Raw genomic sequence first — 15,039 nt, forward strand, 5'->3', positions numbered from 1 at the left:
AGAAATGCGGCTGGGAGCAGTGGCTCACGTCTGTAATCCCAGCACTTTGGGAGGCCGAGACAGACGAATCACCTGAGGTCGGGAGTTCCCGACCAGCCTGGCCAACATGGTGAAACCCCGTCTCTACTAAAAATACAAAAATTAGCCGGGCATGGTGGCGCACACCTGTAATCCCAGCTACTCAGGAGGCTGAGGTGGGAGAATCACTGGTACCTGGGACGCAGAGGTTGCAGTGAGCCAAGATAGTGCCACTGCACTCAACCCTGGGTGACACAGCGCGATTCTGTCTTCAAAATAAAAAATAAATAAATAAATATACCCTATTAGAAAGAGGAGTTATCTTCCAGAGTTATACCAACAATGACCACCACCAAGCAATTTTGGGGGACCCCAACTCTGATAGTTGATATCAAAAGATCTTTCAATGTTGCTTTCTTTCCTCCCCTCCCTTCCTTCCTTTTTCCTTGCTTCCTATCCTCCCTTTCCTTCGCTCCTTCTTCCTTTTCCTTCTCTCCTTCTTTCCTTCCCTCTTACTTCCCTTCCTTCCTTCTTCCCTTCCTTCCTTCTTCCCTTCCTTCCTTCTTCCCTTCCCATCTTCCCTTCCCTTCCCTCCTTCTTCCCTTCCTTCTTTCTTCCCTTCCCTTCCTTCTTTCCTTCCCTTCCTTCCTCCCTCTCTTCCTCCCTTTCTTCCTCCCTCCCTTCCTTCCTTCCTCCCTCCACCCTTCTTCCCTCCCTCCTCCCTTCCTCCCTTCCCCTTTCCCCTTCCCCATCCCCTCCTCTTCCTTGCCTTTCCCTCCCCTCCTCTCCCCTCCCCTTCCCTTTCCCTCCCCTTCTCTCCCTCCCCTTCCCTTCCTTTCCCTTCTTCTCTGTCTGTCTTTCATTGGAGGTGGAGTAAAGAGAAGCCAGTCTGTAAAAGCTTTTTTGTATGTATATTTTTGTATGTATATTTTATCTTAGATCTAGTTCCTGAATAGGAATTTTTTTTTAATTTAAATAAGTTGGCCAGTAAAGATTTTATTTAATCTGTTCTAGAGTTATTCAGCTCCTCTAGCTATATGTAATCTTTAATTTTTATTGTCCAATAGACATCTTTTACCATCCTTGTGTTTTTCTCCTGTCCCTTTTAATACTCATATAATCACAAATATATTGCCTACGGTGAGAAACACATTGTTTACAGTTTAAGAGGTAAGAGTATAGTTTTACTATTCAGGCAGTATTAGGTTTGAATTTTCATTTCATTACTTATTAGCTGGTCAACCATGAAAAACCAGGCCTCTTTGTTTACTTCTATGCCCTCATCCATAAAATGGGGATATATAAATAAAAACTGCTATAAAGATTAAAATGGAAAACACATATATAGTTTTTAGCATAGTGAATGGTTTGAGTTCAGTAAGTAATAATATGGCTGTTAGTATTGTTGTAAATGTGAAACATTATTTTTCATGTTAATTATCTTTTACAAAGTTGTATAACAGTCTTAGTCACTCACAATAAAGTGAACTAAAGATGACAACTTGCATAGTGAAAAGAGCACATAATGAAGAGTTGGAACACACACAATTCACCTGGGATCATCTCCTTAACTAGTGGAGGACCTTTGCAATATCACGCTCCAGACCTCAGTTATTTCTTCTGTAAAATAAGCAGTTTGGCTGGGCACGGTGGCTCATACCTGTAATCCTAGCACTTTGGGAGGCAGAGGAGAGAGGATCACCTGAGGTCGGGAGTTTGAGACCAGCCTGGCCAACATGGGGAAACCCCATCTCTACTATACAAAAAATTAGCCGGGTGTGGTGGTGCATGCCTGTAATCCCAGCTACTGGTGAAGCTGAGGCAGGAGAATCACTTGAACGCAGGAGGCAGAGGTTGCAGTGAGCCAAGATCGTACCACTGCACTCCAGTCTGGGCAATAAGAGTGAAATTCCACCTCAAAAATAAAATAAAATAAAATAAATAAAATAAAACAAAACAAAACCAGTTTGGATGAAATGAATTCTGTGTTTTCTGCTATGTGTGTCAGGACAATAAAGTTCAATCTCAACAAGTGTGTGTATATGTGTGTGTCCTAGAAGCTTCTAAGTATACCTTTATCGTAAAGGAAATGTGGTGTTAACTAGCAATGCTTTTCTTAGTTGTAAAAAAATTCAATTGTTGAAAGTTGATTATCTCTGCATGTTTCTATCCTGAATGCTAAGCCCTCAAGCTCTGTAATTTTTATGTTGTATTTCTAATTTTTTAGATCTTCTACTAAGAGATGGCATATTATTCAAACAACATAATTACCCAATGTTAACCCTGTTATAAAATTGCTATGCTGTTATTTCAATTTTTCAGTCCATAAACTATCAATGCATCTTTATTATTATGTTTATTATATATTGACCATGAAACACAAGAAAACTCTTAAATTCAATTCAAACAACCTTCCCTGAAGAGCAATCAAAAAATAAAAACATTTTAAAATTTAGTTGACATGGGTTCTCACAATAAACCTGATAGCAGCGATTTCAATTCTTGTTATAACTCTGAATTACTTTGTTATTGCAGATGTCTCATTATTCTTATTAAAAAAAAAACACATGCACAACAAAAAACACCTAACAAATAGAAGATTGTAAAAAATAAAATGTTTGAGTATCTAAACCTGAATATTATAACACACAAATGGAGCATTCTGAAATTTCCAATTTTTTAAACAGCCAAATCAATAAATCCATGTATCTTACAGGCATTAAAATCATAGGGTCAAATCCTTTACATTTTACAGTGCTGTAGATTTACATGGAAAACCAATTACCTCTGCTTACAACAAAGTGTGCAAGTTGCTAGATATATCCTGGGGACATGTCTAAACAACAGCCAATCTACCAGTGTGTAGCGCTCCCTGGTTCCTTAATGTTTTGTAGCACTGAAGACATATATTACCAAAATGTCTAGCAATGCAACAGGTGTTTCTGTAGCCCAATCACAGAGCACAGGAGAGGAGGGAAGGATTTTCCAAAGCTATTCAAAAGACTTTTAAGTATATGATGTTGTTCTTTAACTCTTTTTATCGCTTTAGTGCAGATTTAGAAAGAGCATATATATATTTTTACAGTAAATCTCAGGCATAGTCACACACATAACTGCACATATTTTGTTTGCATTCCTAAATGCTTTATTATAACTCATGAAATCAAGATGTAACAATATGAACAAAGCCTACACATTTTGGATCCAAATTCTTACAGCTCTATAAAGATGCAAATGGGCGCTTGTGAGCTGTTTCTAATAACTAATTAATTCATCTCACTTTGCTTTTGGCTGGAATGATAATAAACCAGAGTGGTGATGGGTTACCTCATGCTAATTAGAAGCTCTAATTGTCACACATATTTTAGATGAATGAAAATGTAGAATGGAATTATTTATTTTTGAATAAGTAAAGTTTATTAGAAGATACAACTCAAAATGATGGCCCTTGAGAGGAAAAATAATAAAAGGAGTTTGTAGTAGTTTGAATGGCATCCCCTCAGAATTCATGCATGTCTGAAGGATCGGCATGTGACCTTATTTGGAAATAGGGTCTTTACAGTTATAATTAGTTGATGATCTCAAGATGAAATCATCCTGGATTTAAAGTGGGCTCTATCTCTAATGTCCTCATTGGAAGACGAGAGAGGCCAGGCACAGTGTCTTATGCCTATAATCTTAGCACTTTGGGAGGCCGTGGATGGAGAATGACTTGAGGCTAGGAGTTTGAGACCAGCCTGAGCAACAAAATAAGACCTTGTCTCTAGGAAAATTTAAAAATTAGCTGGGTGTGGTGAAACACACCTGTAGCCCCAGCTGCTCGGTAGGCTGAGGCAGGAGGACCACTTGAGCCCAGGAGGTCAAGTCTGCAGTAAACTATGGTCATGCCACTGTACTCCAGCCTGGGTAAGAGTGCAAGACCCTGTCTCAAAAAAAACAAAACAAAACAAATAAAAAAGGAAGAGGAGAGAACACAGAGAGGAAAGTGATAAAAAGATGGAGACAGAGATTGAAGCAATGCATCTACAAGCCAAGGAACACCAGGGACTGCCTGCAACCCCAACAGTTAGTAGAGAGACATGAGATGGGCTCTTCCTCAGAGCCTACGGAGGCAGCTGAACCTACCAACACCTTGATGTCAGACTTCTGGCCTCCTGAACTAAGAGAATAAATGTCTGTTCTTTCAAGTTATGAAATTCATGGTATTTTGTTTTGGGTCTCTGATGGTTAAGAAGGCTAATAGTTGCTGCTCTACGTTTTTCCAATGATTTTACCTTAAACAGAGGGAAAGTCCTAAATGTTGTGTTATTTAGGGAGTTAGAGTCTTGGTTTGAAAATACTAAACTGAATGTGTTAATTTCCATATGCCAAAATAACTCATAAGGACTAAGCAATTAACGCTAGCAAATTCTATTGGCCACGAGGCTACTGTTTTTCATTTCTTTTCTGGACCACTGTTTCCTAAGCCGTTCAGATGGTATTAAGTTAGCATTAGTGCGAGGAAATCTTAAATTTTCTTTTTTTATTCTACTTTAAGTTCTAGGGTACATGTGCACAACATGAAGGTTTCTAACATATGCATACACGTGCCATGTTGGTGTGCTGCACCCATTAACTCATCATTTACATTAGGTATATCTCCTAATGCTATCCCTCCCCTCCCCCAACCCCACGACAGGCCCCAATGTGTGATGTTCCCCTTCCTGTGTCCAAGTGTTCTCATAGTTCAATTCCCACCTATGAGTGAGAACACTCAATGTTTGGTTTTCTATCCTTGCAATAGTTTGTTGAGAATAATGGTTTCCAGCTTCATCTATGTCCCTACAAAGGACATGAACTCATGCCTTTTTATGGCTGCATAGCATTCCATGGTGTATATGTGCCACATTTTCTTAATCCAGTCTATCATTGATGGACATTTGGGTTGGTTCCAAGTCTTTGCTATTGTGAATAATGCCTCAATAAACATACGTATGCGTGTTCTTTAAGGCAGCATGATTTATAATCCTTAGGGTATATGCCCAGTAATGGGATTGCTGGGTCAAATGGTATTTCTAGTTCTAGATCCTTGAGGAATCACCACACTGTCTTCCACAATAGTTGAACTAGTTTACAGTCCCACCAACAGTGTAAAAGTGTTCCTGTTTCTCCACATCCTCTCCAGCACCTGTTGTTTCCTGACTTTTTAATGATTGCCATCTAAATGGTGTGAGATGATATCTCATTATGTTTTTGATTTGCATTTCTCTGATGGCCAGTGATGATAAGCATTTTTTCACGTAAGGCTGGTTCAACATATGCAAATCAATAAACGTAATCCAGCACATAAACAGAATCAAAGACAAAAACCACATGATTATCTCAATAGATGCAGAAAAGGCTTTTGACAAAATTCAACAGCCCTTCATGCTAAAAACTCTCAATAAATTAGGTTTGATGGGACGTATCTCAAAATAGCAAGAGCTATTTATGACAAATCCACATCCAATATCATACTGAATGGGCAAAACTGGAAGCATTCCCTTTGAAAACTGGCACAAGACAGGGGTGCCCTCTCTCACCACTCTTATTCAACATAGTGTTGGAAGTCCTGGCCAGGACAATCAGGCAAGAGAAAGAAATAAAGGGTATTCAATTAGGAAAAGAGGAAGTCAAGTTGTCCCTGTGTGCAGATGACACGATTGTATATTTAGAAAACCCCATCGTCTCAGCCCAAAATCTCCTTAAGCTGTTGAGCAACTGCAGCAGAGTCTCAGGATACAAAATCAATGTGCAAAAATCAGAAGCATTCTTATACACCAATAACAGACAAACAGAGAGCCAAATCATGATTGAACTCCCATTCACAATCGCTTCAAAGAGAATAAAATACCTAGGAATTCAACTTACAAGGGATGTGAAGGACCTCTTCAGGGAGAAGTACAACCCACCGCTCAACGAAATAAAAGAGGACACAAACAAATGGAAGAATATTCCATGTTCATGGATAGGAAGAATCAATATCATGAAAATGGCCATACTGCCCAAGGTAATTTACAGATTCAATGCCATCCCCATCAAGCTACTAATGACTTTCTTCACAGAATTGGAAAAAAAACTACTTTAAAGTTCATATGGCACCAAAAAAGAGCCTGCATTGCCAAGACAATCCTAAGCCAAAAGAACAAAGTTGGAGGCATCAAGCTACCTGACTTCAAACTATACTACAAGGCTACAGTAACTAAAACAGCATGGTACTGGTACCAAAACAGAGATATAGACCAATGGAATAGAACAGAGCCCTCGGAAATAATACCACACATCTACAACCGTCTGATCTTTGACAAACCTGACAAAAACAAGAAATGCGGAAAGGATTCCCCATTTAATAAATAATGTTGGGAAAACTGGCTAGCCATACGTAGAAAGCTGAAATTGGATCCCTTCCTTATACCTTATACAAACCTTAATTCAAGATGGATTAAAGACTTAAATGTTAGACCTAAAACTATAAAAACCCTAGAAGAAAACCTGGGCAATACCATTCAGGATATAGGCATGGGCAGAGACTTCATATCTAAAACACCAAAAGCAATGGCAACAAAAGCCAAAATTGGCAAATGTGATCTAATTATACTAAAGAGCTTCTGCACAGCAAAAGAAACTACCATCAGAGTGAAGAGGCAAACTACAGAACGGGAAAAATTTTTGCAATCTACTCATCTGACAAAGGGCTAATATCCAGAACCTACAAAGAACTCAAACAAATTTACAAGAAAAAAACAAACAACCCCATCAAAAAGTAGGCTAAGGATGTGAACGGACACTTCTCAAAAGAAGACATTTATGCAGTCAACAGATACATGAGGAAATCTTAAATTTTCAAAACCAAAAATTGTAATATTTTTAACTTATTTTTCATTTTGTATATGAAATTAAAATACATATCATATGGTTGTTACAAAGTAAGCAATACTCACGATCAACATTTTGGTATATATATTATTGTAAATATTTTTATGTGAATGCTTTTTTAAATAAATATGACCTCTTCTACTAATACTGACTTAAAACTGGGGTATTTGCTCATTGTTTTAAAAAACAATAATTTACATATGATTTAACATTTTGACACTATTCCATTTAAAATAGACATACAGTATTCCAAGATACAATTGAGTCTGAATGTTCTAGGTAACTTCCTATAGCTGGATACTTAGGTTTTCAAAAACACTATTTGCTATTAAAATAATATGACAATATGCTTCTAGCTAAAAACTTTGCAAAAATGTGATTGCTTCCTAGTTTAAACTCTCAGGATTTGGAAACCTGGGTCGTATCTTTATGAAAAGAAAATTACACATAGAGACATACATCCACATACACATGTATATACTTCTGTATAAAATACCTATATATACATTGCTTTCCAAAAAGGTTGTAGACATTTTCTGTCCCACAAGCAGTATAAGAGACTTAACGTTTCTCATATGCTTTCCAGAATGGGATGCCTGCATTTATTTTTATCTTTATTACTTTAATCAAAGGAAAATGCTAACTCATTTTTTATTTTAATTTGCATTTCTCTATTTGCTAATGAGATTGAACATTTTATCATCTTTATTGGCTGCATATAGTTCTGTGAATTGAACACCCAATCATTAATTTTTTTATTGGAATATTCATCCTTTAATTATTTTATAGTAGGAAATTAATTTTTATTTTCAATGTTTATCATTTGAGAAGCAAAAGCAATGATGATAAAGTTTTCAGGCTTCAAATCTCTATGTCTGGAAGAACACATGGCTTGGATTAAACTATCCTTAGTGTCTCTTCTACTCTAATATTAAATCTTAGAATTTATACTAAAATATTTTTAGCAAGATTTTTCAATTTTGGTGATTTCTCTCAAAGTAAGAGTCATATTGTACCAAATATCCTAATGAACACATGTTCTTAACTTCGATTATTTTTACCATCTTCCCCATTATTTTGTCAGGGGAAAAAAAGCCATAGGATCTTGGCTTTCAAAATCTTTTAAAATGATATGGTAAATGTCATAACTTTCTGTTAGATTCAACCATTCTCTGCCTCAGATATTTTGTCCATATTTAAAACATGATTTTTGGCAATTTACTTCGGAAGTGCTCTGGCCATTATGCTAAAATTATATAGGCATAAAAGACAACCTGAGAGAAAAGAAGAAAAAATAAATAAACAAATTACTTTCAAGTCTCTGATTGTAGGCTGAACAACAAGCTTATAATGTGTGTGTGTCATGATTTCAAATGGAAATTCACTGAGTGTCTTGTGTAGAGAAAAGGAATACATAAGGGATTACTTTCTTCTTTTCTCACTTGCAATGGTAGTTTACCTCATCTATAAATTGTAGTCATGTGCTTTATGGTTTGTATATCGTCCTGACCCAGTTTATGTGCCACTTCAAAGTCGCTCAACTTCATCTACTCAGTTGTGTCATGAGCCACTCTATATGCTTTGCTTGCCAAGTTTCTGGCAGTAGCTCAAGATGTTCCTAGGTCTGAAAAGCCCTGAGCTCTGATCATACCCTAGGCCAGGCCACCATCACATAAAATGCTGATTAAGAAAAAGATACCTATGTGTCTGCACAGTCATCAGAAGCTCTGGCTTCACAGGGGACTGCCTGGGAGGTGCAGAGTAATCAGTAAGCTGTTGGTGAACTCAACCAGTGATAAACAAGAGAGCAACTGCTCACACCTTCTATCCACGGACTGTGAGACCGTTCATGCGGCTTCTCGAGAGACAATCAGGAAACCTAGCAAGCTCTGTGCTTTGTCTTGAAGTTGTGGCCACCACAGCTGGATAATGTACCACCATTATCTGTTTTCTCTTCTTCCCTGGATCGTTTTCCTTGTTCTCTCATTCTTGTTTTCCTGAACTTAAAACTTTAAAGGCATTACCTTGAAAGCCTGGCCTCATTCTGTTTTCCAGGAATCTGGGCTGACGTGAATTAAAGGTTGTGGTTGTTAAAGAAAATACATGATTATTTTATAAAATTTAAAATATATATTATTTACATGTACACTGTGTCCAGTTTTCATAGAGAAGTTTGATCTACTCTGAATTCTATCAATATTGGTGCAAAAGTGAATTTCCTTTATATTAGCAGAAAGTAGATTAATCTCTCTATTTTACAATCTACTCTTTTCTTCAGTTTTCAACCCATTCTCACCCCTGAATATTGGTAGAGAGGAATCAAAGTGATTGAAATTGGAACAATTTCATTAGATGACTTTTAAAAGTTATTAGTTAAAATGTTTTTAGATAACAGATGCTTTTGCTGAATCAGCAATGCTGAGAAACTAATATGAATAAAAATTTTATGATACATGGATTAAGACGATGATCCAGAAAGAAACATATAGTGAAAACATTATAGAGAATATAAAGTTAAAAATATAAAGGTTATTCTTGTTCCAGCCAATAGATGTCACCTGCCAGGATGCCAGGAAAAAAATCAATGTTCCTTTGGAGTGAGAGTATATATTATTCCTAAAGCATTTAATTCATCAAAACCTTGCAAGACTACACCATGTGAACACTGACCTGTGAATAGGTACCAGAGGTTGTTTGGCTCCAGCGTTTCCATCTCACCCCTGCGGGTCGTCTTTCTGTGTCGAATTTTATAGCCGGTAATAAATCCATTTTGTGTTCCTGATGGAGGAGGCAGCCAGCTAACTTTGATACTCTGTAAAATAATAGATGTAAATTAAAACATTGAAGAAAGAAAGGACAATGGGACAGGGTCAAAGAACCAAACATAAATGTGAAGAAAGCAGAGAAGCAAGAAGTGTTAGCAATTGCCACTTAAAGACAAATTAAATTTGTTCTTACAATCTGACACCGTTCTTATTTGTCTCGTTTTAACAAAAATACACAATTCCTTTGATTGATTGAATGCATTATCACCTCTCCTTTGCATATGCTGCTAAAATGACAGTAAAATATTCTAAATGGTATAAAGTCATAAAACAATACAGAATAAGGCTATATTGCAAGAGAGACGTCAACTAATATTTGGAAGGTGCAAATTGGAGGGAGATACGGTATATTAGTGTGTTCTCACACTGCTAATTAAAGACATACTTGAGACTGAGTAATTTTTAAAGAAAAAGAGGTTTAATGGACTCACAGTTCCACATAGCTGAGAAGCCTCACAATCATAGCAGAGGGCAAAGGAGGAGCAAAGATATGTCTTACATGGAAGCAGGCAAGGGAACGTGTGTAGGGGAATTCCCCTTTATAAAACTATCAGATCTCGTGAAACTTATTTAGTGTCATGAGAACAGCACAGGAAAGACCTGCCCCCATGATTCAATTACCTCCCACTGGGTCCCTCCCATGACAGGTAGGAATTATGGGAGCTACAATTCAAGATAAGATTTAGGTGGGGACATAGCCAAACCATATCATAGGGTGACTGAGCCAAAGAAGAGAGCCTGAAAACGAAATACCTTTTTAAGAGATAGTAACGAAAAAGCAAGGCAATGAAATGCATGACAAAGGTCAGGGATGCCTGGACATTGTTCCTGCTTATATAACTTGGAAGGTAGGACTTTCAAGCATAGTTTTGAAAGGTTTCTACCTATACCGAGTAAAACCAGGCTACTAACCCTCCCTGACCTTGGAGGTGTTGGTAGTTTTATCCTCTGGGGATATTGAACTCAAAGGCCAAAGTTTCTGAGATATTAAACACAGGAGAGAACAAGGATGTACAGGGATATAGGCAAGGGTAATTAAATCAAAGATATGAGCTACCCATGTCTTCTTCCTTCATATGACACCTAGAGCAATGGCAACCAGGTATATGCTTCTTGGGTAGAATATCAGATAATCCTTCTCTAGAGAAAATTATTATCTTTGCCCTAGAGGAAAAAAAAAAAAACCAGTCATATCCCTGATCAATTCCCCAACAATGAGGCTACTGCCAATATGGACAGAAAATAGGGAAATACTGGGTAGAAGAAGACGGTTCTCTGGCAAAACGCCCTGCCCGCAAGCCTGAAAACCCACAGTCCTAAATGGGAACAGTCATTCCTGTTTTCACACCCAAATGTTGCCATTTGGCCTGCCGTGTCCCCCTATCCTGCACCCATATTAACCCCAAACACCAGGCTCCACAAGCGAATGAGTAGACTAGCAGAAGAGCAGAGGAACAGAAGAACAGTGTGGCAGAGAAGAAAAGAAGAGAAGGAGCATCTGAACATCGAGAGGAGTTCAGCTGGGGATGATCGGGTAGGAGATCAGCCGTGGGACGACCAAACTCCCGGAGAAGATCATCTTCCCACTCCATCCCTTTTCTAGCTCCCCATCCATCCCACTGAGAGCCACCTCCATCTGGCAATAAAATCCCCCTCGTTTACCATCCTGCAATCTGTTCATGTGACCTGATTCTTCCTGGATGCTGGACAAGAACCTGGGTACCAAGAGGCCACTGAGCTGGTTAAAACTTAAGCTGTCTGCAGATGGCAGAGCTGAAAGAGCACTGAAGCACATCCACTGGGGTTTTGGGAGTCAGACACCCACCCCTAGATGCTACCATGGGCCCAGAGACCAAAAGTGCTCACCCTAGCTCCTGCCCATCTGCATGCTCCCTCTCCCATTAGGGGTTTGAGGGTGCAGCAGCCAAACAGACAAGCCACACCAGTGTCACACATCCTGCAAGGGTGTGTTCCAGGAAAAGAGTGCAATCTGAAAAAAAAAAAAAAAAAGATATTTAAAAGGCAACAAACAGCAGTGAAGACAATGAAGAAAATTGTAATGTGATAAAAGATTTACTATGATGAAAAACCAGACTCAAAAGAGTACATACTGTTTAATTCCATTTATGTAAAGTTAAAGAATGGGCAAAAGTAATCTACAGTATTAGAAGTCAGAATAGTTTATGGTAGTTGTTCCGGGCTTTGACCGGAAATGGGTACCAGGAGACATTTTGGGGTGATGGAAATCTGCATATTGATTTCATGTTTGTTACTCAGATGGATACAATTGTCAAAATACACATTTATGGGCTGAATTGTGCCCACAAAGGGTCATATGTTAAAGTTATAACTCCTGTGTCTTAGAAGAATATGACTGAATTTGGAGATAAGTCCTTTAAGGAGGTAATGAAGTTTAAATTAGTTCATTAGGGTAGGTCTTAAATATGACATGATTGGTATCCCTAAAAGAAAATTAGGAAACAGGTATGCACAGAGAAAAACCACGTGAAGACACTAGCCATCTATAAGCCAAGGAACGAGGCCTCAGAAGAAACCAAATCTGCCAACACATTGATCTTGGACTTTTCGAGCTTCACTAACTGTAAGAAAATAAATGCCTGTTTTTTAAGCCACCCACTCTGCAATATTTATTTTGGCAGCCCTAGAATACCAGTATATTCATGAGACTGAACACTTACGATTTATCATTTCATTTATTTTAATTGCACCTCAACAAAAGAAGGAAGAGGAAGAGAAGCAGCAGTAGAAAAAAGAGAAAAGATTGGGGAAGAAAATGAGGATAGAAGTGTGTCAGTACCAAATCCTGACATAAAAATAAATCAATAGATGATATCTAAAAATGGTGAATTAAAACTGGTAAACTAACAGATATCTAAATAAGTAGATTACTGAGAAACATAAAGGTAAATGTCAGAAAAAAAAAAAAAAAAAAAAACAGCCAAATATCATAAGGCAGTCTTTAGGGAATGGCGGCAGAGTTTGAGGAGGGGAAAGAAAGGGCCTATTTGTTTTTGTTATAGTCTTGTTAGTACTATTTAACTTAAAAAATAATGTACATGTAATACTCTGAAAATATTTAAATTAAGTTTTAAAATAAGCACACAGAGGTTTTTTGTTTGTTTGTTGTTTTGAGGTGGTAAAAACAAATTACTGGCTGTTAAAAAGAATCCAGACACAGCTGGGTATGGTGGCTCACATCTGTAATTCCAGTACTTTGGGAGGCCGAGGCAGGTGGATCCCCTGAGGTCAGTAGTTCAAGACCAGCTTGACCAACATGGAGAAACCCCATCTCTACTAAAAATACAAAATTAGCTGCACATGGTAGCACATGCCTATAATCTCAGCTACTCAGGAGGCTGAGGCAAGAGAATCGCTTGAACCCAGGAGGCGGAGGTTGCAGTGAGCTGAGATCACACCATTGCACTCCAGCCTGGGCAACAGAGCAAAACTCCATCTCGGAAAAAAAAAAAAAAAAAAGAATCCAGACCCAACGTCAAATAATGGATTTGTTCAGGACCTCTCTGTCCCCACTTCAATCATGGAGCAGAGGCAGAGCTAGACTCTCCAGGGAGATAGAAATCCAAGGTCCTTCTTCCAGTTCTACTACAAATTAGCTGGTGCTCTACAAATAAGTTTCTTTGAGAGAAGAAAGAAATATAATCTAAATTTGCACTTACTTGCTGAGCACTTTGTTATTTTCTGTATAGCTGCCCTCACCCCAACACTGAATTTGAGAACACTGAAATATTACTCCCAGAGGAAATATAAGTTTAGGTTCCCTCGAGCCTCTGGTTACAACATTTTTGTCAACTGATGGGTACATAACCTCGTTTTATGTGTGTTTCTATTTAATGATACCTTATTTAATATGACCATATTGTCAGCTCTTTAATATTGAACTTTAATGCCAGAAATAAGGCAGATCACAGCCTTCTTGCTCTTAGGAACCCTGGACAGTGCTTGAGCACTCCACTCTGGGATCATTTTAAACAGAAAAATCACCAACCAAAAGCACATAAAGGCAAAAAACATGGTGCCAAATAGACTTCAAAAAGGGTGCTTGTTTATAGTATGAGGGCTAAAACAAGAAGACAGAGAATCTTCTTGTTTAACCTCAGCTGGGAACATGGACATCTGGCAACTCAAATTTTACCCTGCTCTAAGCATAACCACAAAGCATCATGGGTATTGATTTGAGTTACACATAAATTTTAGCAAGCAGGCAGGCAACTTTGCAACTACAAAATCTATAAATAATGAGTATCAACTGTACTTATATAATAAAAATCTTTCACTAATTTCAGAGGAATCTAGTTACATACAATTGATCTGATTAAGTTGGTAGAATATATTCAAAATATTTTTGCACTACTGAGATACTTTGTTTCTACTATTCTTTAAGTGTGATAAATTAAGCACCACTCTTAACTACTATTTGTTAACATATTTTTTGCACTTACTTTAGACCTGGCAATGGTCTAAGCACTCTGCATTATTTATATTTTTATGCTTATTATGACTCTGTGAGTTAAGGTCTATTGCTATGACCTTTGTACAATTAGGTAAACTGGGACAAGAATGGTTAAATAACAGACATGTATCCAGCAATAGGCAGAATTTTAACTGAGATAACATGAGTCAAAAGGAGGACATTCTTTACTGCTTAATATTGCCTCCTATGAGAAGTTCAAGAGGCTGAAGAGTCTAATTTGTTTAGTTGTTACTCATTTAACATGCATCACCTACATTACTGCTGTGGTAAACATGTAAATAAGTCATGGTTTACCCATTCTGGCTGAGGAAAGAGACATATAAACTAATAATGAAAAAACAGCGTGCTAAGGTTTATAGTAGAATGTCCAAGAGTGATTAATTCTATGTCATATGATCAGAAGGACTTTATAAGAAACTCATCCTTCAAGTGTGATTGGGAATTCATGGAGGGGTTGGGAATGGTATTTAAAACAGGAACTATCAAGAACAAACTCAAGGTGTAATGACAATGTCAAGCATCTTCAAGGGAAGCTCATGTAGTCTCTTAATAGCCAAAGCAAGGGATATATAGGACAAGGAAAAGGAAAGGTTGCAAAAGAGAGAGAAAGTTGGATTAATGTGTTCATTTAAGGCATTTGGCTAAGTTATTTGGGAGATAAAATAATGCATAAAATAATAGTATAGAGTCACTGGCTGCAAAGAACACGTAGCCTTAAATACACACATGCCCATCGATGCCCTTCTTCCCCCACCGTTCACACATGAAGGTGCACATGTGTGGACATAT

The 15,039-nt window shown here is 37.7% G+C and overlaps 1 protein-coding gene across 5 annotated transcripts in view; it reads right to left on the minus strand.

Annotated features, from left to right (window-relative positions):
* Nucleotides 1–15,039, minus strand: part of DCC (DCC netrin 1 receptor) — a 1,219,717-nt gene that overhangs the window by 231,250 nt on the left and 973,428 nt on the right. For all 5 annotated transcript variants that reach the window (XM_050767870.1, XM_050767872.1, XM_050767869.1 and 2 more), the window contains exon 13: nucleotides 9,583–9,724. In XM_050767870.1, the coding sequence (XP_050623827.1) occupies nucleotides 9,583–9,724 (142 nt within the window). The remainder of the gene's footprint in view (nucleotides 1–9,582; nucleotides 9,725–15,039) is intronic.

Source organism: Macaca thibetana, chromosome 18 (genome assembly GCF_024542745.1).
Source record: "Macaca thibetana thibetana isolate TM-01 chromosome 18, ASM2454274v1, whole genome shotgun sequence".
Lineage (NCBI taxonomy): Eukaryota > Metazoa > Chordata > Mammalia > Primates > Cercopithecidae > Macaca > Macaca thibetana.